Here is a 23,452-nt window from a genome sequence, read left to right as displayed (position 1 = left end):
TTCCACAAGTCAGGTTTTGTTCCCCCTCTGGTATTTGCGAGTGTGCGTGCGTTGCGGCTTGATTGTCAGTAGCAAGACCTGACATTACTGTTTTTGACCCAGAAGGCTAGTCAATATTAGTGTTTGAGTTTGGAGTCTTGGCAAAAAAATAAGGAAAGGGCAAAAGGAGGCAGAGAACAGATCACAAGGCTAGGAGGGTACCTTTGTTGAGCATAAATACCGAGGCAACAATGTGGAGTTGGTGCGGACCAGTGGCAGAGCTCATGCTTTGCAAGTAGAAGGTCCTAAGTTCAATTTCTGGCATTTCCAATTGAATTTCAGGTTCTCGGGTGGGATGCAGTTGTACAGTTAGGTCACCCTTTACTAGTCTACCCCTGGGCCTGGCCTAGAAATTCAGCTAGTGCAAAATGCTGTGGCTAGACTGTTGGGGGGGGGAAGGGACAGAGCACCACCAGAAGTGGCAGACACTCAAATTTCAGCAGTGTTCCATGTGATGCTAAAATTCAATGCACCTTGCCTCTCTCGCTCTGTTCCATGACATTGCTGTGGCACCCCCAGCAGTGTGGTGCTATGCGCGGCCGAACTGGTTGTGCTACACTAAAACCACCTCTGCCTCCAGCACATAACTCCAGTCCTTAAAATCTTACACTAGCTGCCCATATGCTACTATTAATTTACAAGGCCCGTAACAACTTAGGTCCGGGATACCTCATGATTTCTTATATCCTTGCCTGATTTGCAGGACTCTCTGTTAGTGAGATGTAGATGCATGGGTTATAGACACCATGAGTTGTACATTCAGTAACGCTGGGCTCAGTTCTGTGGACCTCCCTTCCCAGCTGAGATCAAACAGGCCCCACTCACTGTTGAATTTCAGGCAGTGCTGGCTGGGACTGATGGGAGTTGCAATCCAAAACATCCGGAGGGCACCAGGTTGGCAAAGGCTGAACTAGGTAAAGCATGGTCCCACTTCTGTCTTGAGATGGAAACTTACTTCAAAATTTGGCTAACCCCCCCCCCGCTTTGTTTGGAATGCCCAAAAGTCCTTCCCTGAGAGCACCACTAATAGGAAGCCTGGGTAAAATCTCTGCTTGGAGAAGTCCTGTTCATCAGAGCAGATAGTAGCAGTTTAGATAGACTTCTGGTGTGACTTAATGAACAGCATCTTCGTAGGTTGTGTGGGTCCCAGCTCAGCAAAAGAGCAAACACATTAGCATGCAGAAAGCTCAATCTCTAGCATCTTAAGGATCTTAAGGATCTTGGACAGCTGAGAAGGGATACATCTGTCTGAGACCTTAGAGAGGTAGAGCCAGTCAGAGTAGATGATATCTGATCAGATATGATGCCTTCCAGATGTTGTTGGAGTCAAGTTACTATCAGCCAATGGTCAGGGATGACAGGGATGAGTTGTCCACAGCATATACAGGGTACCATGCCAGCCCAAGGTATAAAATGCTAATACAATTTGGACTAATCATTAGGAGTCACTGAAGTCACAAATCCTTGGTTTTGTAACAGAGCCCAGAGTGGTGCACGTGGGAATTTCTCATCTCTCTTGAGACACATTTGCTCGACAGGAGGGGTGAGGAACACTTTTCAGCTAGAGGGCCACATTCCCTTCTGGGAAGACGTGCTAGTGGTGCGCAAATCTGGATGTGGATGAAGCAATGAATGTAAATTTCACACCAACCCACCCCACCCACTCCCAATCATCCAACCTGGCAAGCAAAAGTCTGAAAATGACTCTAGGACATGTTTTAGCAAGGCAGGCCACGTGGCATGCACCTCTCCAGCACCTCACTGCTGCTGCCCACCCCCCAGCTTTTTACACCTGAGGCAGTTGCCTCACTCTGCCTAATGACAGGAGTGACCCTGAGTGTTATGAAAACAGCAGAGCAACCTAAGAACCCTCCAACACTTAACTGGGAGCTATTACTTCTGTTACAAAAGTTAGGGGTTTTGCACTATGTGGGCAGTATATCCAACCAGAGAGTCCCATCTGTGGATGGATTTAGGCTTGCACAATAGACCTCCTCCCTCTCCTCCCTTTGTGCCCCATATATTTCACAAATCTGCCTCTAGAACAGATTCAAGGGGCACATGGTGGGAGGAGAAGAGGGGAAGTTCTGCCGTGCAAGCGTCAATCCTTGCACTGACACGACGTGTTACTTGGATGCCTCCCTTTGTATATTGCAGTTTGCCTTGGGAGCTTTAACCCACTAGGGAAATAGGGAATGCATGAAATAAACAGGGCTGCAATCCTACGAACACTTGCTAGGGAGTAAATGCCATTAAACTCAGTGGGCTTACTTCCAAGTTAATGTGCATAGGATCACGTGTACACAAACACATACATGCCAAATGTCACTCTAAAAATAAATAAACACACACTCTCACACACGCTCTGAACATTGCAATTTAAATAACTGGTGCATTAATTCAAAGACTGTAGGATTCAATCTGAGCTGTCACTGCTTGCCTCCCCTCCCCCACCACCCTCTCTTTCCTTCCAAACTATATTCTCCTGGCTCCACATGGTGGCACTCTTACCATAACTATGCTACCCTCCAAAGCCCTTAATCCAATATTTATTTTTAGTGAGTAATTTGTTTATCAGCCAGTTATTTTAATCTAATGTTGGTCATATTTGTCACTGCCGACTATCAGCATTCACCAGCATTAGAAACTTGTGCAGCTTTTAAAGGAAATTAGCGAGCTGAAGCGGGTCTTGGAGGCATTTGCTTGGTGGTTATGGGAAGAAGAAAAAAAAATATGAAAAAAGAGGAGGGGCCCCCGGAAAGCGGATTGCTCTGCTTCTTTCTGAGAAAAAACAACAACAGCGACAATGAGCAATTTAAAGAGACCGGCAATTATAGTCCCCAAATGTTCCCCAAAGCAGAAAATGACTGTTCCTAAGGTGGCAGAAGAAAGATCTTAAAGGAAAGTCATCCACAAATCATCCAGTGTGCTTTGAGTCAGATAACTCTTTATTTGCAAGAAAAACAAGTCAAAACATTGTGGAATTTATAGGAAAGATAGGAAGTTGCCTTATACTGAGTCAGCTCAGTATTGTCCACACCAGGGGTCAGCAAACTTTTTCAGCAGGAGGCTGGTCCATTGTCCCTCAGACCTTGTGGGGAACCGGACTATATTTTGAAAAAAAATAAATAAAAAATGAACCATATCCTATGCCCCACAAATAACCCAGAGATGCATTTTAAATAAAAGCACACATTCAACTCATGTAAAAACAGGCTGGTTCCCGGACCATCCACGGGCCGGATTTAGAAGGTGATTGGGCTGGATCCTGCCCCCGGGCCTTAGTTTGCCTACCCATGGTCTACACTGACTAGCACTGCCTCTCCAGGGATTATGGGGTCCTTCCCACAGTGCTGGATTTATGTATAGGCTACGTAGGCTGAAGTCTAGGGCCTCTAAGTCTAGGGGGCCTCACCAGCCTGCCCTCTCCCCAGTGCCACAGTGTCCCCTCTCCCAAAATTGCAAACCCAAGACTTCATGCAAGGGCAGGGCAACTCAGGCCCAGCAACTATGAGACTCAGGGCTAGCCAGTGGGGCCCAATTTGAAGCAGTGGGGCGCAACTTGAATCCCCCCCAGGGCCCCAGTTCACAGCCAAAGTCTGCAAAATCTTATAAACACAAATAAAATCCATCAAGATTGTCCTAGTGCAGGGCCCCCCTTAGGAGTGGCACGCGGGGCCCAATATCGCCCAGTTGCTCCAATGACCTTAAGGTCAGCCCTGATGGAACTGTGCAGGGTTTGGACTGACAAGCCCTGCACCTTCTAAGTCCCTAGTGTCACTATTTAGAATATGGACCCAAGGACTTATTATGGAAATAAAGGGGCGCATTTATTGGAAATCAGTTTTGTCACCGCTCCCCCACCCCAAACCCTGAGACAATGAGCCCAGCCACCTTTTATTCACAGTCGCTTAAGCACTACACTACAGCATGGCCATAAACCTGTACGTTCAACCGCTGAAATATACACCCAATATGTAGCAATGGAGATTTATGTTACTGCTTTATGAATGAACACTGTGTTCTATGAATGGACTCTGCATTTTGTGAATTACCTAAGAGCCACCAATAGGGAGCTCTAGAATCTGACAGCTAACCAAACAGCGACCCCTATTGCTGAAAGCAGGTAACCAGCAGGGAGCGCTTCAGCCCAGCCTTTGCACTGTTGACTGAACACCCCCTGCTTTGCAGATAATGGAGAAAGCTCATAAATGGTATCCCTTCTGGCATCCTGGCCAACTCTATTATGCTGGTGTAAACCCTGGTGCACCAGAAGCACAGAATAGCAGCAAATAAAATCCGCTCATACTTCAGCAACTAATAAGACTTGTCAACCAGTTCTTCCAAAGTCTTCCTAAATTATAAAGCTCCAAAATACAGGCCAAAAGAGAGAAGGTTTGGGAAGAGCGAGGCATACAATGGGCACCACCAGAGAAAAGGCCCTGCTCTGTGTAGCTCCTGCTCTGTCACTTGATAGGATGCCCACTTGCCCTCCTTCTTGACATGGAATGCTCTCTATTGTAGTCTCCAGGTCCAGTACAAAGGCCATATGAAGGGAGAGCAGGGACCTTGAAGTTCCCAACAGCTGTTAATCAAGCAAGCACACAGGTCACCTTTGTCATAGTCAAGACACCTATGTCCTGGCCAGGCCTGCGCCCAATCTTGTTTTTGTACAATCTTGTTTGTTCTCAGTAACCAAAATTCTATTATCAACATGTACAAGCAGAAAAGTTGTTTTCCTTCATTTGCAAGGAATCGTACAAAACAAAGTGGCACTAATAAAGAAAAGTTCCAGGGTGGCAACAGAAAGCAAACTAAAAATGCTTTTGCAGTTCATCAAAACTATCCAGCAATATTAAGTTAGGGGAAAACTGGTGCTAGTAACAGTAAACTTTCTTGTTGGTTAATTGGTTTAGCAACTTCCATGCACATGATGTGTAATGCTAATTATTTCCCCAAAGAGTTAAATGATAACTAATTAGAGGCAGATACAGTTGCAAATGGCAACAAAATATCTGTGAAAGGAAGAGAAGCGGGTTTGCTCAAGTGTGTTGCAGGTAGAAATACTGTTTGTAATGAAGTGAGAGCAATAGTTTACTTGCTCAAATTAATAAATAAGAAAGTTTTGAGAATTTAAATTCTAGATTAAAATTGATTACTTAATTGAGAAGGGGATTGTAACAAAAACACTGGGGCCTATTTTAAATAGTAGGGTGCCTGGTATCTGGTGGGCAATCTCTCCCTTTATTTCCACACTGTGGCTGCAGACCAAATCACCTGTTCGGAGAGTTATGAGATTCAGGTGAGGGTCAGATGCCTTGTCAATCCCAGCAGGTATTATAAAAGGACAACCTGAGCAGCTATATAAGAGGCCTTTACTGGTCCCTGCAACAACCTACTGAGAGAACCAGGTGGAAAAAAGAAAGGTCCATGATCTCTTCTTTCAACAAAAGCAAGGAGGAACAATTTCTCATTCCACAGCTTTGGGGTGATGGTTGGAAAGGCTCTGCTTCTAGCACAGATATTCATGTCACACACGCTGATGGTTATCTCTGAAGCTGGGACTGGTCTGACAAATGGAGCTGGTGTTAACCTTGTCCTTTCACTTGTTTATGGCTTCATTGGTATCTGTGGGCCAATTTGATAATGTCACAAAGGATTGGTGCCTTAGTAGACTTTAAAACACTTAAGCCACAAACCAGACAGTCTGAATGATCGCAGCCCCTATGATTGTGATTCAAGAAGGTGTGCTCAATGGTCTCTTTGATTACCATGCTTCTGACAGCTTTTGATGAGTCTGACCTTTTTTTTTATTAAAAAAAAGACCCTTACAATGGGAGCACATATTCCCAAAGCCACACAATCTCACTGAATGATATGGGGCCACACGGGCTGTGTCAGGGGCGTAGCGTGGGTTGTCAGCACCCGGGGCAAGGCAAGTAATTTGCGCCCCCTAACCCGTGGATTTGCGCCCCCTAACCTGTGGATTTGCACCCCCTAACCCCCAGATGTTGCGCCCGGTACGGCCGGCCCCCCTGCACCCCCCACGCTACGCCACTGGGCTGTGTGATATGCTGTCGGTTAGGGCTTTGCTTGAGATTTATGAAATGGATAATTTCATTAGGGTGGGTTTAAGCAAAATCAGCCTTGCATCTGTCAGAGCCATTGCTCTCTCATCCAGAAGTTCTCGCCAAGCATTGCATAGTCTTGCATCATAATAAGTTTAACTTTCATCTACTGTATCAGCAGTGATGAATGGTGCCTACTGGACCAGGAAATCATGGGGGTGTGAACAATAAGGCGACAAAGGTGTGGCCAGTTCTGCTTTGCTCCACATCCTCCTTCTTTGCAAAGATACAGTGGACATTTAAGCGCTGGAGTTAAAAAAATACATGGCACCTAATGAAATTTATGCATCTTTACAGCTACAAAATCTATGATGCATTTTCCCAAGGGGGAAAAGACGAGTGCTTATAGTTAGAGCTCAGCTTAGAGTGTACAACTACAAAGACAATGAGGGAAGGAAGTTTGCATGGAACCAGACAGATTTTGATTTGGGTCATGCATTGTCAGTGGAAAATAGAAATCTCCTGGTAGAATCGCTTTTACACCTGCAAATATTAATAGCCCTGAGAAACAGCATGTCGGATGGAACAAAATGCATGCATTTGTGTAAATGATAGCTGTGTCCTCATTTGTGCACTTTCCCAGCAGCTGCTAAGTCACCTGTTGTCCTCTGCTTTCAGAGTCGAATAGCCGGCGAGCCGTGAACAGAGGCTATATTCATAAACTGCTCCGGCTGTACCAGGACTGGCATCACCACGATACTTCCAACAGTTATGTCCACATCCGGAGGGGTCTCCTGCTTTGCCTCAAGCACATCACCAATGTTCGGTCTGGCAGAGAAGCGTTCCTCCTCGCACGTGGCATGGAGACTCTCTTTCAAACAACCCAGGTGATCAAACATTTGTTGCAGAAACCCTGGCATCCGTTGGGATTGCATTTGAAGGTTGCTTTCCTCTAAAGTGGGAGTGGGAGAACCTCAGGCCCCAGGGGATGAAAGGAGGCTTTTTGAACTCTCCCCAGACCACACCTCTCATTTGCCCAGCATTGCCCCCCAAGTGCTTGTCCTTGAATTCTGTTGATGTATCTTACATGCCTGGATGGAAGACGGAGAGGGGTGTGTGGGTGTTAATGTAGAAACTTGTCTACGGCAAATTTAAAGTTGCTCGGCCCACTTTTGATTCTGGCTCCACCCAACACTAACATGTGATCCTCAGGAGGTTGCCTTGAGAGAAATGCGGCCCTCAGGCTGAAATAACGCCCCCCCCACCTCTGATGTTGTAGAACAGGCATCCCCAGCTGGTCGATCACGGGGGTGTTTGTGGTCGATTCTGCTCAGTCTTTGGACCCTGAGTGATCTCTACCCGCCACCAAAAGAGCAAGAGTTTTCAAATGTTTTGGCTTCTGAATGACAAAAACCTGGAATTAAATGCTCTGGTTTTTGAACGTTTTTCGGAACCTGAACGTCCGACACAGCTTCCGCTTGAGTGCAGGAAGCTCTTGCAAACAATTGGAAGCTGCACCTCGGTTGTCGAATATTTCGGAAGTCAAACAGTCTTCCAGAATGGATTACATTCAACAACTGAAGTTTGACTGTACTGAGTCAAGCTTTGGGCTTAGTTTCTTCCCAAGACTGGCAGGGTGGAACAAAAGGAGTGTACTGGTTTTTGGGTACCAGAAACAGGTAGTTCGTTTAGGTTCTTTTTTTGGGGGGGTTATTGTTTTTATTTTGATTATGTGGTTTTATATTTTGATTTTGTTCTGTGAACTGCCCTGAGACCTCCAGGTATAGGGCAGTATATTATTATTATTATTATTATTATTATTATTATTATTATTATTATTATTATTATTATTATTATTTATAAACAAAATAAAAAACAACGGTCTCTATCCTAGGTGAGACTCTGACCTGGAAATGAAGCTTTGCCTTTATTTTTTCCACTGGCCCAGAATCTTCCCATCAATACTCTAAATATTATCCAAATTCTACCATTTTACTAATTTCTAACATTTGCTAACTCTAGATCTACAACAGTAGAAACATACATAATAATAGAAAGCTGCCTTACAGTGGATCAGACCAACAATCCTTTTCACTCAGTATTGTCTGCGCTGACTGGCAGTGACTTTCCAGGGTTTCAGATGGAATCATAGAATCATAGAATCATAGAGTTGGAAGAGACCACAAAGGCCATCGAGTCCAACCCCCTGCCAAGCAGGAAACCCCATCAGAGCACTCCTGACATATGGTTGTCAAGCCTCTGCTTAAAGACCTCCAAAGTAGGAGACTCCACCACACTCCTTGGCAGCAAATTCCACTGTCGAACAGCTCTTACTGTCAGGAAGTTCTTCCTAATGTTTAGGTGAAATCTTCTTTCTTGTAGTTTGGATCCATTGCTCCGTGTCCGCTTCTCTGGAGCAGCAGAAAACAACCTTTCTCCCTCCTCTATGTGACATCCTTTTATATATTTGAACATGGCTATCATATCACCCCTTAGCCTCCTCTTCTCCAGGCTAAACATGCCCAGCTCCCTTAGCCGTTCCTCATAAGGCATCGTTTCCAGTCCTTTGACCATTTTGGTTGCCCTCCTCTGGACACGTTCCAGTTTGTCAGTGTCCTTCTTGAATTGTGGTGCCCAGAACTGGACACAGTACTCTAGGTGAGGTCTGACCAGAGCAGAATACAGTGGCACTATTACTTCCCTTGATCTAGATGCTATACTCCTATTGATGCAGCCCAGAATTGCATTGGCTTTTTTAGCTGCCGCGTCGCACTGTTGGCTCATGTCAAGTTTATGGTCAACCAAGACTCCTAGATCCTTTTCACATGTACTGCTCTCAAGCCAGGTGCCACCCATCTTCTATTTGTGCCTCTCATTTTTTTTGCCCAAGTGCAATACTTTACATTTCTCCCTGTTAAAATTCATCTTGTTTGTTTTTGCCCAGTTCTCTAATCTGTCAAGGTCGTTTTGAAGTGTGGTCCTGTCCTCTGGGGTGTTAGCCACCCCTCCCAGTTTGGTGTCATCTGCAAATTTGATCAGGATGCCCTTGAGTCCATCATCCAAGTCGTTGATAAAGATGTTGAATAAGACCGGGCCCAAGACAGAACCCTGTGGCACCCCACTAGTCACTCTTCTCCAGGATGAAGAGGAACCATTGATGAGAACCCTTTGGGTTCGGTCAGTCAGCCAGTTACAAATCCACTGAGTGGTAGCATAGTCAAGACCGCATTTTACCAGCTTCTTTACAAGAATATCATGGGGCACCTTGTCAAATGCCTTGCTGAAATCAAGGTAGGCTACATCCACTGCATTCCCTTCATCTACCAGGCTTGTAATTCTGTCAAAAAACGAGATCAGGTTAGTCTGACATGACTTATTTTTCAGAAATCCATGCTGACTATTGGTGATGACAGCATTCCTTTCTAGGTGCTCACAGACTGTTTGCTTAATGATCTGCTCCAGAATCTTCCCTGGTATTGACGTCAGACTGACTGGGCGATAATTATTTGGGTCCTCTCTTTTCCCCTTTTTGAAAATAGGGACAACATTTGCCCTCCTCCAGTCTGCCGGGACTTCGCCTGTTCTCCAGGAATTCTCAAAGATGACTGCCAGTGGTTCTGAGATCACATCTCTCCCAGTCCTACCTTGAGATGCTGATGATTGAACCTGAGACCTTTTTCTGCATGCGAAGCAGATGCTCTACCATTGAGCCACAGCCCTCCCTAAAGCTCTTAAGAACTGATAGTATCTTGGAGTATGGGTCAATTCCTGCTAGGATGGTGAGCACACACACCAACATTTTGTTGCAGGCTGCGTGTCTTAATAAACACACGCACCTATTCTGCACAGCAATACTGAGCTTCGTGCTTTGCTTCTGTTATGGGGGAATTGGAAGGCTTTCCCTCAAATCATCAGGGATGAAAAACCAATCACATTCTTATGTAGATGGGCATCATGCAGCTTAGCAGCAAAGATATATGATCGCATTGCCATTCTGCTTCTCCCTCTCTGGAGACGGGTTTTTCTTTTTTCTTTTGGGTATGTGAGCTGTACCAGCAATGCCTCCAAGATTATGGAACACTACACATCTGAAATGGTTAAGAATTCTGTCCTCGCCACCAAGACAGCGGTCATTTAGCAGGCAGGGAAAGGTTGGTGTTTTTTTTAAAAAAAAATGTAAGGAGAGAATTGCAGAGGCTTGTGCTTAGCTGACAACCAAAGCAGTAAGGATTCGTCCAAGGTTCTCTTCCTGTGAATTTCCTCCCAACCTTTTGCGGTTTCTGAATTAACCAGTCTTGTTCCTGAAATGAAGCCAACACGCTGGGGAATCTCCATTGTTCTCTCAGTCCCTCTACTTCTGAGGTTCAAGCTAAGAGTTTCATTTTTATTATTATTTAATGTTGCCAAATAGGCACCAACCACACACGCAAGAGGGAAGTGTTAGGGGGATTAGGGCAGCCCTCCTCCTCCTCCAATAAACCACACACCTTCTTCAAAACAGCTGGATGAGGACTGAACAGCCTCAATAGACATGGAATGCCAACAACCTGTTGCGGACAAAATGGAAAATGTGGAGTGGGCAATGGAATGGAGTCGCTGAAATCCTGAACAGCACCATTCCATGCTGCGACAATTAGTTGCCAGTTCCACTGGATTTCTCCCCCTTTCAATTTCCGGATTTTGTTCAGAGCACTTTACAGGCAGCTTTCAGCTCTTTCATATCTCCCTTCGCTCTTTGTTACTCATGCATCTGCAAACATTGACAAAACACTGCCAAAACTAAAAACCAGGGTCCTTGGGTGTCTGGTTGCATCAAGATTCTTTTTGGTCTGTGATGCTTATATCAATGTGCAGGAGCGGATGTGCACTTCAGCAAAACACTGAAGGGACACAGGAAGCTGCCTATGCTATGGCACAATTCAATAGCAATTGGATGGCCATAGGACATAGGACTCTGCCCTTATACTGAATTCGGACCATTGGTCCATCTAACTCAGTACACTAACTTGCACCGGTCAGTCAGGGAGTCTCTTCCAGCCCTACCTGGAGGTACTGGGAATTGAACCCGGAGCCTCCTGCATGCAAAGCAGATACTCTACCATTGAGATGTGGTGCTTGAAAAACTTATTCAAGACAATTGTACATATATTGTGCATGTGTTTTGTCAATGGGCACAAGTGTATCTCTCACTCGCTGGATCATCACCTTGCGCTGAGTGGGCTTGCATGTTCCTATGACCCTTGTGAGTGAAGCTGTCGGGAGTCTCATACTCCCAGCAGGGTCACCCAAGACGGTAAGGTCAAAGGGGAGGAGCTAGACAAAGCATGAGCCAAAAAGTCCTCAACAGCAGAACAGGCGGAAGATAACAAGCAGTATGTTACAATGGCTGTGAAGGTGGATGAAGGCTGCAGCAGATAAGAATCTGCCGGTGATTACTCATGCCAATGGAATAGAGCCTAACTGCAAAGACTGTGTGTTGGTCAGTGTGACGAAAGGGAGAAATGCGTTAAGAGGAAGGCACACTTGGCAAACCCTCACTTTGATCAACTCCAGCACTTGAAACCTATGCTCCCACTGTGGAAGGACATGTGGATCCAGAATTGGCTTTCACAGTCACTTACAGACTCACTTTTAAAACCGTGTTTATGGAAGACAATCTTACTCGGCTACGAGTAGAAGAAGACGAAGAAGAAGACAAGTGCATCTGTAATGTCTAGATGCAGACTGCCCATGTTCCAATTCCAGAATTAATTCTCAACATTCACCTAGCACTCAGGAATCATGGGGTGCAGGGCAAATCAAATAAGAGAATAATGGGGTGGAATCAGAGACATCCTTGCATTCTGACTGCATTACCTGATGCTGAGGACTTGCTCTGCTTCCATCCCAGAGGGCAGAAGCAACTTGTACTGACTCATTTGTGTAAGAGAATCTCTTCTCCAGCTGAGTTCAGAGAAAAAACATCCACAGAACCAAATCTGGCAGATTCTATGAAAAATAGTCTTAGGTAATGCATGAAAAGCCAGTTGCAGTTTGAATTCTTTTATAATAAATTAGCTGAATCATAGTTACTATGGACCAAATTTTCTCAATCCATTCAGATACAGTCAGAGATATGTTCCCCCCCACAATTTTTTAAGATATTATAATATTAGCAGCAGTTTATAAGGTTTATGGAAAAATTGGTATTTAAGGCAGTGATTTGGAACAAGTTCAATGATAATATGCAACTTTATGCTGCTTTAAACCTGCTGTAACGGTATTTGTTTATGCTCTTTACCTTTACTTTATTTTTGTTTACTAATAACAAAATTTATTTTGAAAAGAAAAGCCAGATGCAGTTTCTAGGGATCAAAGCCAGCTAATGACCAGTCTACTGGATTTGAACAGCTTTAGAAGTTAAAAGAAGTAATCACTGAATTTAGCAAGTTGACCAATCCAGTTGTTCAATAATAATGACAGCAATGCAGTTTCAACGACAACAGAGCTAGTTTTTACTAATGGAAATGGGATAAAAAAATCTATCTAACAATCAAAAAACCCTCCTGTAGACTCCAACCCTGTATCTGATGTTTACGGATGGTGGTATTTTGCCAGTAGGCGTGTTCACATGTTACATGCAATGAGTGTACAATCAGCATACTGAGTGTATATTCGAGCTGTGCGCGCGTCCGGGCTGAAGGCGTCCGGCAGGCAGCGGCTCTCAGCGCTCGTCGCGATCCCCGCGCATCAGGGCAACGGAGGACGTGCCAGGCAGCCCCTCCTCACAGCCCCGTCTCCGCCGCTGCTGCTGCAGCTGCTGGGCCAAGTTGCATTTTCCTCACCTCTCTGCCCCCCTCCTCCTCCGGGCAAGCATCGTCGTTTGGGCGGCAGCGCCAGTGGCAACTCGCCTCAGATCACCTGACGCGCCAGGTTAGGGGTTGGGGGGCGCAAATTATTTGCCTTGCCCCGGGTTTGGGGGCGCAAATTACTTGCCTTGCCCCGGGTGCTGACAACTCACGCTACGCCTCTGGCTTGTATTAGTTGCATGGAGCACTGTCTGCATGCTGCTGCAGTTTGTCTTCTGTCAAAAATCACGTTATTCACCTCACTGTCCAATGTGGGTGAAATTACATAAATTGCATAATTAATTTTGTAAATTACCTTGCTATTTTGTGCTATTCTACCCTATCCATTCCAACACAAAGGAAACACAATGCAAATGGGAAAGAAACTTAATAAATTAAGTATTATTTCTGGACTAAGAGCAGCAGCAACAAGAGAAAATACCAATTGTATTCGCTGGATTGATTTCTGTTCTGGGCACGCGATGAATTAGCTACAATCGGCAATTCCTGTTTCCATTTCCATTTCCATCAGAATTCTTGAACAACCCTACACAGGAAGTCAGGGCTGCGCCTGCCACTCATATGTTTCCACAGAGAGCTGTCTTTGTCATTTCTTATCCTTTTGAATAAACATTGTTAGGATGGTGCAGCAAAATCTCCAGGAGTAGCTGAGATCCTTGTGGATAAAAATCTTGAGCAGAGAATGAGGAGTTCTTTTCAGCCTGAGGGTGGCACCTGCTCTTTGGCATCCTTCCAGGGGTGGGGTTGCATGCTAGTGGTGGGAGGGGCCAGAAGCAGAAGTGGGCAGAGCAAAAAGTGTGACTCTTACCTCTGCATGGTAAAGGTCAGAGCTTTCCACCCTCATTCCAGACCAGCGAGAGGCATAATCACAGTTGAAGGAAACATTCCAGTCAGGCAAAAGCGCCAAAGGAGGACACAAAGCATGGCCATTGACGGATGTTGCATGGGGATAAGGGGTGTAAACTGGAAAGTTGTGTGAACTCAGAGGAGTTCTGAGGCTCACTTGTAAAAGTCTGAAGGTACTGTATTTGATTCATTGGCTTGAGAGCCCTCATCCCCGTCTTGAGGAATAATTGCAGCAGGGAAAGAACTGTCTAAGTTTCTTCATTGGTATCTAGGACTACTTGGGAAGCAAGAGTCTGGATCCAATAGTCAATACGGTGATTCAGATCCTGAGGAAAACCTACCCCAAGACGCCACTTCCTTCAGCTACTCTCAGCAGCTCCTATTCCTTTCCCATCCCTGGGGCAACTGGACCTTCACATCCAAAGTCTGAAGGTACTGTAAATTACTTCAATGTGTTAAGTGGGAAGGGGAAAGGAATGAATCAAGACTGAATGAATGGGGGACTGCTCCACCAACCTCTGTTGGTTCCCAGTCAGTTCCTACTGGCCTGCTTTTTTTAAACTTACAACCAGCCCAGGGGGTGCCACTGTCTTGTCAGTTTCCTCCCCAACAGTCTGAGTGTTGCCCTTGTAGAACTTAGCAGGAAGGAGGATGGGGACAAAACTAGAATGGGTTGGTTCTGCATGTCATTGGCTCTGGCTCCACCTACTGCTGGACTCCTTGCTCTCTGCTCCATCAGTCCCAAGGGGCCCCAGCTGCCACTGAACTGAAGTTATCATCATATGTGCTAGGGTTGAGTAACAGTGGAAAAGGAGGAGCTGCTGGCAAGGGTAGGATGAAAAAGAGAGAAGGAGTGAGCTAAAGCAAAATCTGCCAGATGTTCTGTTGTGCAAGCCTTACTAAAATGAGGAGGAGCTTCATTTTGGGGAATTGCTGTCATTTAGTGGTAGAGTATCTCCTTCACATGCAGAAGGTCCCAGGTTCAATCTCTGGCATCTCCAGGTAGGGCTGGGGAAAACTCCTTCCTAAAAGTCCTGGAAAGCTACTGCCAGTCAGTGTAGTCAGTACTGAGCTAGATGGACCAATGGTCCAACTTCATATAAATAAGCTTCCCATGACCCCTACAGCCCTCCAGATGTTGTTGGACTCCAGTTACAATCAGCCCCAGCCAGCAAGGCCAATGGCCAGAGGTGATAGGAGCTGAGGTCCAGGGACATCTAAGAACATAAGGAGAGCATGGTGGATCAGGCAAGCATCCTGTTCCCACAGTGGTTGGCCAGTTGCATCAGTGGGAAACCCTCCAGCAAGACTCAAGCACAGGAGCATTCTTCCTTCCTGTGGTTTCTAGCAACCAGTTTTCAGAAGCATCAGTGCTTCCAGCTACGGAGGCAGAACATAAACCATCATAGCTAGTCGCCATTGGTGGACATACCATCCATGAATTAGTCTAATCCTCTTTTAAAGCTAGCTATCTGGAGGGCTACAGGTTTCCCTCTCCTGCTTAAAAGGGTCATTTAAAAAAAGATAACTCCTACATGTTAGGAAACAGCTGAGGCGTTGATGTGCTGATGTGTTGAAATTCTTCCTGCTGTTTATCCTTGGATGTGAAAGAGCTCAACCTCTTGGGTAGTTTGGTCATCAGTAGGATTCTTAGTCTTTTCAATGGCTCATACTCTCTTTTATCTTCTTGCAGATGATTGTGAATATGATGTTGAAGAAGAAATCGAGAAGGACATAGAGAATGAGGATGTGGAGAATAAGGAGGAGGTATGTATTCTTTTGGACACTGTTTAAGGCCAACTGTCCATCCGTCGAATAATAAACAACATCTTTAATAGATGTGGGAAGAGGAAACTTTAACAGGTGCAGCCAGTGTTGTGGCTGGAATGTTCAACTAGGACATGAGAGACCAGAGTTCAAATTCCCACCCAACCACAAATAAAGTTCACCAGATGACTTTGGGCCAGCTCCTATCCATCCCTGCTTAACCCATATACAAGGTTGTTGTGAAGGTGGGGAACACCAAGTACGCTGCCTTGAAACCCACCTCCCTATTGACAAAAATGGAGAGGTTCGTGTGTGTGTGTGTGTGTGTGTGTGCGAGAGAGAGAGAGAGAGAGAGAGAGAGAGAGAGAGAGAGAGATAGATAGATTTGTTTAGGGAGCCCAAGCAATCCTTCAACCAAGAATTAACCATTCCTGACATGAGGCACCACCACGGAGATGGGTGGAGTGGGAGGGAGGGGGAGAGAGAATGTCCTGGGATAATGGGAGCTAAAGTCCAGCATAATTTGGAGAGCCACAGGTTCCCTAACCCTGGTACCAGTAGATGCCTTTCACAATTACCTTTCTGGCTGTTATTCTGCAGGATGATGACTTAGAGACAGATGTTGAGAAGCTCATGTCAAAACCAGATCTTGACCGGCCTGAATCAGAACTCAAACAATATGAAGCCATGTGTCCAGAACTTTGCTGCAACTTTCTGGTGAGATGATGGGTTTACAATCTTTGAATAAATCTGAGAGGCTGCTGTATGGTAGAGGCCATGTCAGTGCCTTTTATCTTTTTTTAATTATTATCTTGTAAAGGAGTTGGAATCAGAGTCTGAAGATGAGCTAAACTCTGAGGATGTTCCTGGGATCCTGACGGGCTCCTGCCTCCACGTCATTCCAAACGCTGCTCCCTCAAAGCACCAGCCCGAATGCAGAGAAAAGGACCAAATCACTGAAGATGGAAAACTGCCCCAAAGGGCTTCTGGAGTTCCAGTACAGAGCTGGGTGAAAAAAGAGAATCCATCTCAAGAACTTGAGAAAGTGGCTTGTGATGAGTCAAAGCCTTTGGAGGGTTTCTTCAGAGATGGTGGCATCCCAGACAAAGGCTGTGCAACCACTCTGCACACTCTTCCCAAGGACATATTGAGGAACAGAACAACTTCTCAGCCTCAGCATATGAACTCCTGCAGGCCCAGTTGCCAAAAGACAGTGGAGGCTTCTGAGGTTGTGAGAAAGCTTTTGGAGAGACATCCGGGGAATATCCCTTTTCACAACCCCCGCTTCTACATGGCAAGGGCTGGCTCCACACAGTCCATTCCAGACTACAGAGTGTTGGCATTCCCAGATTTCTGGGGTCACCAACCATGTCCTTATAGCCAGTCTGTTCAGCAGAGGAGATATGGCATCCAAAAGTAAGTCTCCCCCTTTCTGTTATAAAGATAGAGCAGTACAAAGACAGGTACACAGACAAGCACAGTGTCATGTGTGATAAGATGGAGCAATGTCAGGTATCACTCCCTCTAACAGCCAACTTGGGGAATGATTGCCAACAGTTACATGGTCAAAATGTGACCATGGAGAAACAAGAGGTTCCTATCAGCGTGCCTTGGGGTACCTTAAGCATTGGTGGCTGGTGCCCATTGATGCTGATGGGGCAGAATGCAGGGAGCTCAGTCATTAAGTGGAGCCAGAGCCAATGATTGGCTGAGCCAGAGCCAATGATAGGTAGAGCCAACTTCCTCTACTTTTGCCGCCATCCTCTTTCCTGCTGAGTTATTCAAGGGCAACACTGATATTAAGGAAAAGGAAGCTGCCCATCCCCCTGGACTGCCTGTAAGTAAGAAGGCAGGGAGGTGATGGCTGGCCAAGGGCAGGCTAAGGTTGGTGGGGCAGTGCCCTGCCTAATCGACCAGCCTCCACTGACCTCAATATTAGCTGAAGAGCAACAACAAAACCTGTTTAGAAAACCATACTATAGGGGGCCACCTGTCTCTTCAATTACAACTGAGCATGCTCAGTAGTCTGATAATGCTGAGTGTCTGTTGAAGGGATGAGGAGGAATGGAAATCTGGAGTGGAGAAGAAATGTAATGGAGTTTCCTGGAAGAGGACATGGCTGGCTGGCTGAAGTCCTGAACTGGATCACTTACATGTTTTAGTGGAAGTTCTGCTTGTTTTAAAGAATTGAGGGTGGAAGCTTCAGCGAGACAATGATATTTGTAAAAATGGGGAGAGATTTCCTTCTGTGTGCATAATTTCCTCAGCGGCTTAGGCCTTGTTCTTCTCATCACAGGGCCAAAATATTTGATGACATCCGTCGTGTCATCCAGCCAGCTGATATAATCAATCGAGTTGTCTTTGACTTGGATAGCTCCGGGTAAGTTTCTGTCTTCTAGATCAGGGTGATGTCATTGAGAACTAGAGCAAGGGCAAGCAACTAACTATTGCATTTATTTAAATTTCCAGACTCTTTTCTACTAATGCTTTTAGGCATAAGACATCCAATGTAGAATGAAATGTCTAATGGAAGTAAGATGGAATGTGAAAGGAAGTCAGGACTGACATTCATTCCCCCACAAACTATGACCCCCACATGCTGAAAAAGCAGCCCAATGAAAAGAATTTGAGAAGTTAGCAGATACACAAATGTCTGTACTATAATCAGACTTGAGCTTTGGCATATCTCCATGGGAATGAGCTTCACAGTGATGTAGCTGCTCTCCGAAATGAAACTTCTGAAATGTATATCTTGCCTTTCAGTACTAATCAGTATTCCCGAAGCAGCTTGCAACAGCAAAATACAAATACAGCCCCTATGTAAAACAATAGATCACAGGGTAGAAAGGACTAACAGCCAGTATAAAAAGTTAAAGCCGCTTAAAAGGGATAAAAAGTATTTGTTTGCTATTGCAAAGTGGGCACCAGGCAGGCTTCCCAGGGGAGCAGGATTCATCAGTAGGTAAAACCACTGGTTACAAGGGGAAGAGCCATAGCTCAGTGGTAGAACAGTTTCTAGGCTTCCCTGTGAAGAGGAATTTACAGTTAATTCCCTGGGAACTGTATAGTTGAGAGAAGAATAGGGGTCTTCTGACAACTCTCAGCACCTTTAACAAACTACAGTTCCCATAATTCATTGGGGGAAAGCCATGACTATTTAAAGTGGCATCATCGTGTTTTAAATGTATGGTGTGCAGGTGGCCCAAAAGATGTGTAGGAGTGAAAACAGGCCATAACTTTATTGATTACAGCAGTGATGGCCAAACTTGGCCCTCCAGCTGTTTTTGGATTACAACTCCCATCACCCCTAGCTAACAGGACCAGTGGTCAGGGATGATGAGAATTGTAGTCCCAAAACAGCTGGAGGGCCAAGTTTGGCCATCACTGGATTACAGCAAGATAAGTGGGGTTCACATGGCACTGTGTCACATATTAGTTTTCCATTTCGAATTTCGATGTTCTGTTTGAAAAATACTTGCTGAGGTATGTCTGTGACAGTTGACCAATGGAGAGAGCCGAATGTGGTGCAGGCCATGTGACTGGGGCCCCTCTGACAACCTGAGGTGAGTGATGTTAGGCACGGCCTCACCCAAGCAATGGCTGGGAGCTCGTGTGCCACCTTAGGTTGTTTGCGCATCCTGCCAATACCATTTCAACCCAAGTTGTGACAGAGAAAAAGACCAGTGTCTGACAAAGTCATCTTATCCCTGAAAGAAGGGCAAAATACAGCCAAGAGCCAAGTGTAAAATTTCTCTCCAGGGGGCAGCTGCCATTGATATGAATGTGCTCTGTTTGAGACTGTGAAGATAGTTAAAGTAGTCAAATAGTCTTATATGGTATAGGCCAGCTTCTTGTGAAGTTTGGAGAGCGATCAGTGCTGAAACTTCCCAGACAATCATGTACTTGCTTTACAGTGGTTTCGTGGAGCCTCTCCTCCTTCCATCAGTGTTGAAACAGAAGCAAGAGGATGGAAAGCTAATCTACCTACAGGGGATCCAAACAATGATCAGCTAGCTCCATTTCTGTTTCTCCCAGCTGCCCTCTTTTAATTTCCCTAATAGGGAACTGGAGTAGCAGCTGCTGCTCCTCAGCCATCAAGCCTTTCCATAATCCTGTTGAAAATCTTGTTTCAGCTCCTTGAGCTCGGATGCTCCAGAATGCCTGAAGTTCTTCTCCAAATTTGAATCTGGAAACCTACGCAAGGTTATCCAAATACGAGAGTAAGTAGCTGAAATAATCCCACAAGCAAGGATGGGGATAGCAGTATGTGCTTGCAATGCTTCTGCATGGGGAAGGGCTGTAGCTCAATGGTATAGCATCTGCTTTGCATGCAGAAGGTCCCAGGTTCAATTCTCAGCATCTCCATGTAGAGCTGGAAGGTAGAAGGTATGGTAGGAGGACCAAGCTTGCTGGCTGGTGCTACCACCACCATCTGAGGAAGGGCCATGGCTCAGTAGTAGAGCACCTACATTACGAATGGAAGGTCCCAAATTCATCTCCAGGTAGGACTGGGAGAGTCCCTTGTTTGAAATCCAGGAGAGCCATTGCAAGTTACTATAGACAACACTGAAGCTGCAACAGTTAAGTACAATTGTACCTTGGCTTAAGAACAGCTTAGTTTATGAACAACTTGGATTAAGAACGCTGCAAACCCGGAAGTAGGTGTTTTGGTTTATGAACTTTGCCTTGGAATAAGAACATGTTTCGCTTCCTGTTGAGTGTGTTCCATTTGTAAATTGAGTCCCCCACTGCTATGGGAAGTTTAAGAATGCTTTGGTTTAAGAACGGACTTCCAGAATGGATTAAGTTCGCAAACCAAGGTACCACTGTACTATGAAACTGATAGGAGTTTGCCACATAGGTGCTACTATAACACAGGGATATGCAACACAATATCTCCAGCAGCAGAACTGGATGCCTTCACCTGCCCTAGCTGCAACAAAACATGTCTCCTCTGTATTGGTCTCTACAGCCACAGCAGGCACTGTAACTCTCTGATGGTTTGACTTTGCCCCCAATGGTGCCATTTTCCATTGTCTCCCGAAACAGATGGATGCCAGCAGCAGCAGCAGCAGCAACAAGCCCTTTATATGTTGTTCTAATACTCACCAGCCCTGGCTAACTTGGACAAATGGGAAGGGATGATATGAGTGGTAGTTTAGAAAAAACTGACAGTCACCACATTGGCTACCTACGTCCCAATGAAAGTTGGTCCATTTGAGTGCATGGGGCACTGCCCCACCAATCTGAATCTGCCCTGAACCAGAATGTACTTGCCTGCCTTCTTACAACCAGCCCAGGAGGTCCTACTGGTTACCAGCTTAAAAACTTAAGAAGAGGCTGCTGGGTCAGGTGCATTGATTCCAGCATCCTGTTCCAGATGCCTGTAGAAACCGTGAAGCAGCACCCAAGCAAAAGAGCATTCTCCGCTACTGTGGTTTCTAGCAAATGGTATTCGGAAGCCCATTGCCCCTGACTGTGGATGCAGAACATAGGCATCATGGCTGGTAGCCACCAATAGCCTTCTCCTCCATGAATTTGTGCAACTCTCTTTTTAAAGCCAGTCTTATCCTCCAGGATTCCCCCTTCTTATTCTCAGTGTTGCCCTTGTAGTGAAGAAGATGGGAGCAGAACTACAATTAGGACTCCTCCACATTTCCATTTGCTTTGTGACTTCTAGGCCCAGGTCAGGGAGGTTTTTTCTTTTGTCGCACCGCTTTTCCTGGGAAAATCTGCTGTATGCTGCTGAATCAGAGCAACTGCCAACCGGGTTTTCTGTGAATTGACGTTCGTTCTGATTCAGTGGTAAACAGCGGGTTTTCCCAGGAAAAGCGGTGCGACAAAACAAAACAATGTCTCAGACCTGTGCCTAGAAGTCATGGACCGAACGGAAGGAATTGCAGGACAACGGGAAATATATGTTGATGAGCCCTTACTTGGCGCCACCTAGTGTTGGCCTCCCTACCTTCGATTGCACCAATCCAAATTGGGACCAGCCACTACTGCCCTGAAAAATGTGAAAGGAATATGGTATGAAGAACATCCATAATATAATTCTCTGTTTCACATGCAATAAGCAGACTGGCACCCATGCCTGTTTTTAAGGAGTTGGGGTGGGGGGAGGCCATGTGTTTTATTTTCACTTGTTGAAAATTAAGTTATTAGCTTAGGTGAACGCTGATCACATAACTCTACATTCCATGTGGCAAACTGACATTACAAATAAAGATTATTATTTTTAAAAAGTAAGTTGTGCTTAAAGGAACAGACATTACCAAAAAAAAGAAAAGAGAGAGAGACACATTACTCATGCATGCATGCATATTATTCATCTGTAAAATTAACTTTAAAGCATATGAAAGGAAATGAAGAAGACCTATTATGTTTACATCAATTAAGCCGCCATCAACAAACAATATTTTGAGAAGACAGGGAAAATGAAAATGTGTACCGGCTAACTGGCACACTGTTGCTGCTATGTGTGTTCACTAGAATTGGCAGCACAGGAGAAAATATAGGAGTAGAAAAACAAAATATTATTGCTGGCAGCCAAATCTCCAAATGATGAGAAAGATGCCTAAGCTTATCCAGAGTTTAGTTTCCTTGCAATGAAGACCAGTGAAGACTATGGTGTCTTCAGGACATAAGGTTTTATGTACAACCTGAGCATAGGACAGAGGCTCTTACAGCATTAGCACTTCACAGATCTTGCCTTCCCATTAGGTTCCCAAAGAAATCCACAAGCCACAGCTTGGGGTCCAGCAAAGAGCAAGGCACTCAGAGTCCCACCCTCCCAAGCAAGGTGGGAAATGCCTGCAAGGCATGGAGCAGATCTTCCAGGATTCCAAGCCAAGGTGGTCCCCTCCTTCACTGCAGCCCTAGTTCAGTGGCTCACCTTGATACATTGCATACCTCAACTATTGACTTGGCTAGGTTTGCTTGTGAAGACTTAATGTGTTCTGCTTCTTAGAGCCCCATAATGCTGAATGCATCACTTGTCTGTTTGGTTCTTAATGCTGCGCTTTTTGTGGCTCGTGATCCAGGTTTGAGTACGACTTGATCCTCAACCCTGATGTCAACAGCTGCCAGCATCACCAGTGGTTCTACTTTGAGGTCAGTGCCATGAAGTCAGCTACACCCTATCGCTTCAACATCATCAACTGTGAGAAGTCTAACAGCCAGTTTAATTTTGGTAAGAGTGCTTGTGACAATGGAGGGAAGGTAAATCCATGTACACCAGGGGTGGGGAAACTTATGCCCAGGGGCCAAATGTATTTGGCCGTTGGAACTCTTCCCACGTCACCCTCTTTCTCCAGGTACAGTGGCGCATGACTGAAGCAGAAACCCTAAACTGTGGTTAATCTTAACTACTGTCCATTGAAACAAGCCAACTTCACAACCCATGGCTTGAATTTGGCTTGTTTCAAACAAGCCATGGTTAAGATTAATGTCAGAATCTATTCCAAGAGGAGCACAGAGACCTGAAGCTTGCTGCAACTTGTTCCTACCAAGGGTTAGATATGACTTAAATTTGCACTCATGGCTCCACCCACTCTTGTATCTGGCCACGCCCACCACTGGCATGGAATGCAGCCTCCAGGCTGAAAAAGGTTCTCCATTCCTGATGTACAAGGCCAACTCTTGATCTGAGAAAAGGCAGTGGGTTTCTCTCTCAAGTGCCCAAACTATGTAAACCTCGATGTCTTTTCACACCTCTCACCAGTCCCATACCAGTTTTTGCTCCATTTGACTTTCACTTCTTGGCCACATGATTTGTTTTTCAAATGAGCTGCCCAGCTCCTTTTTGGGTGACTGGCCATTGCCAAGGTGGACAATGCCATAGCCTATCAAAAGAATGATCTCTCAACTCTCTTCTCTCACCAG

General features: G+C 45.4%; 1 protein-coding gene across 2 annotated transcripts in view; it reads left to right on the top strand.

The window, feature by feature from the left end:
• The window catches only part of AGBL1 (AGBL carboxypeptidase 1), a 413,198-nt gene that overhangs the window by 66,732 nt on the left and 323,014 nt on the right, over positions 1-23,452 (top strand). For both annotated transcript variants that reach the window (XM_081171065.1, XM_081171064.1), the window contains exons 7-14: positions 6,786-6,994; positions 14,074-14,233; positions 15,495-15,568; positions 16,169-16,285; positions 16,389-16,984; positions 17,865-17,948; positions 19,702-19,788; positions 22,612-22,760. In XM_081171065.1, the coding sequence (XP_081027191.1) occupies positions 6,786-6,994; positions 14,074-14,233; positions 15,495-15,568; positions 16,169-16,285; positions 16,389-16,984; positions 17,865-17,948; positions 19,702-19,788; positions 22,612-22,760 (1,476 nt within the window). The remainder of the gene's footprint in view (positions 1-6,785; positions 6,995-14,073; positions 14,234-15,494; positions 15,569-16,168; positions 16,286-16,388; positions 16,985-17,864; positions 17,949-19,701; positions 19,789-22,611; positions 22,761-23,452) is intronic.

Source organism: Podarcis bocagei (genome assembly GCF_964188305.1).
Source record: "Podarcis bocagei genome assembly, chromosome: 14".
Taxonomy (NCBI): Eukaryota; Metazoa; Chordata; class Lepidosauria; order Squamata; family Lacertidae; genus Podarcis; species Podarcis bocagei.
This window is presented reverse-complemented; position numbering and strand designations above follow the sequence as displayed.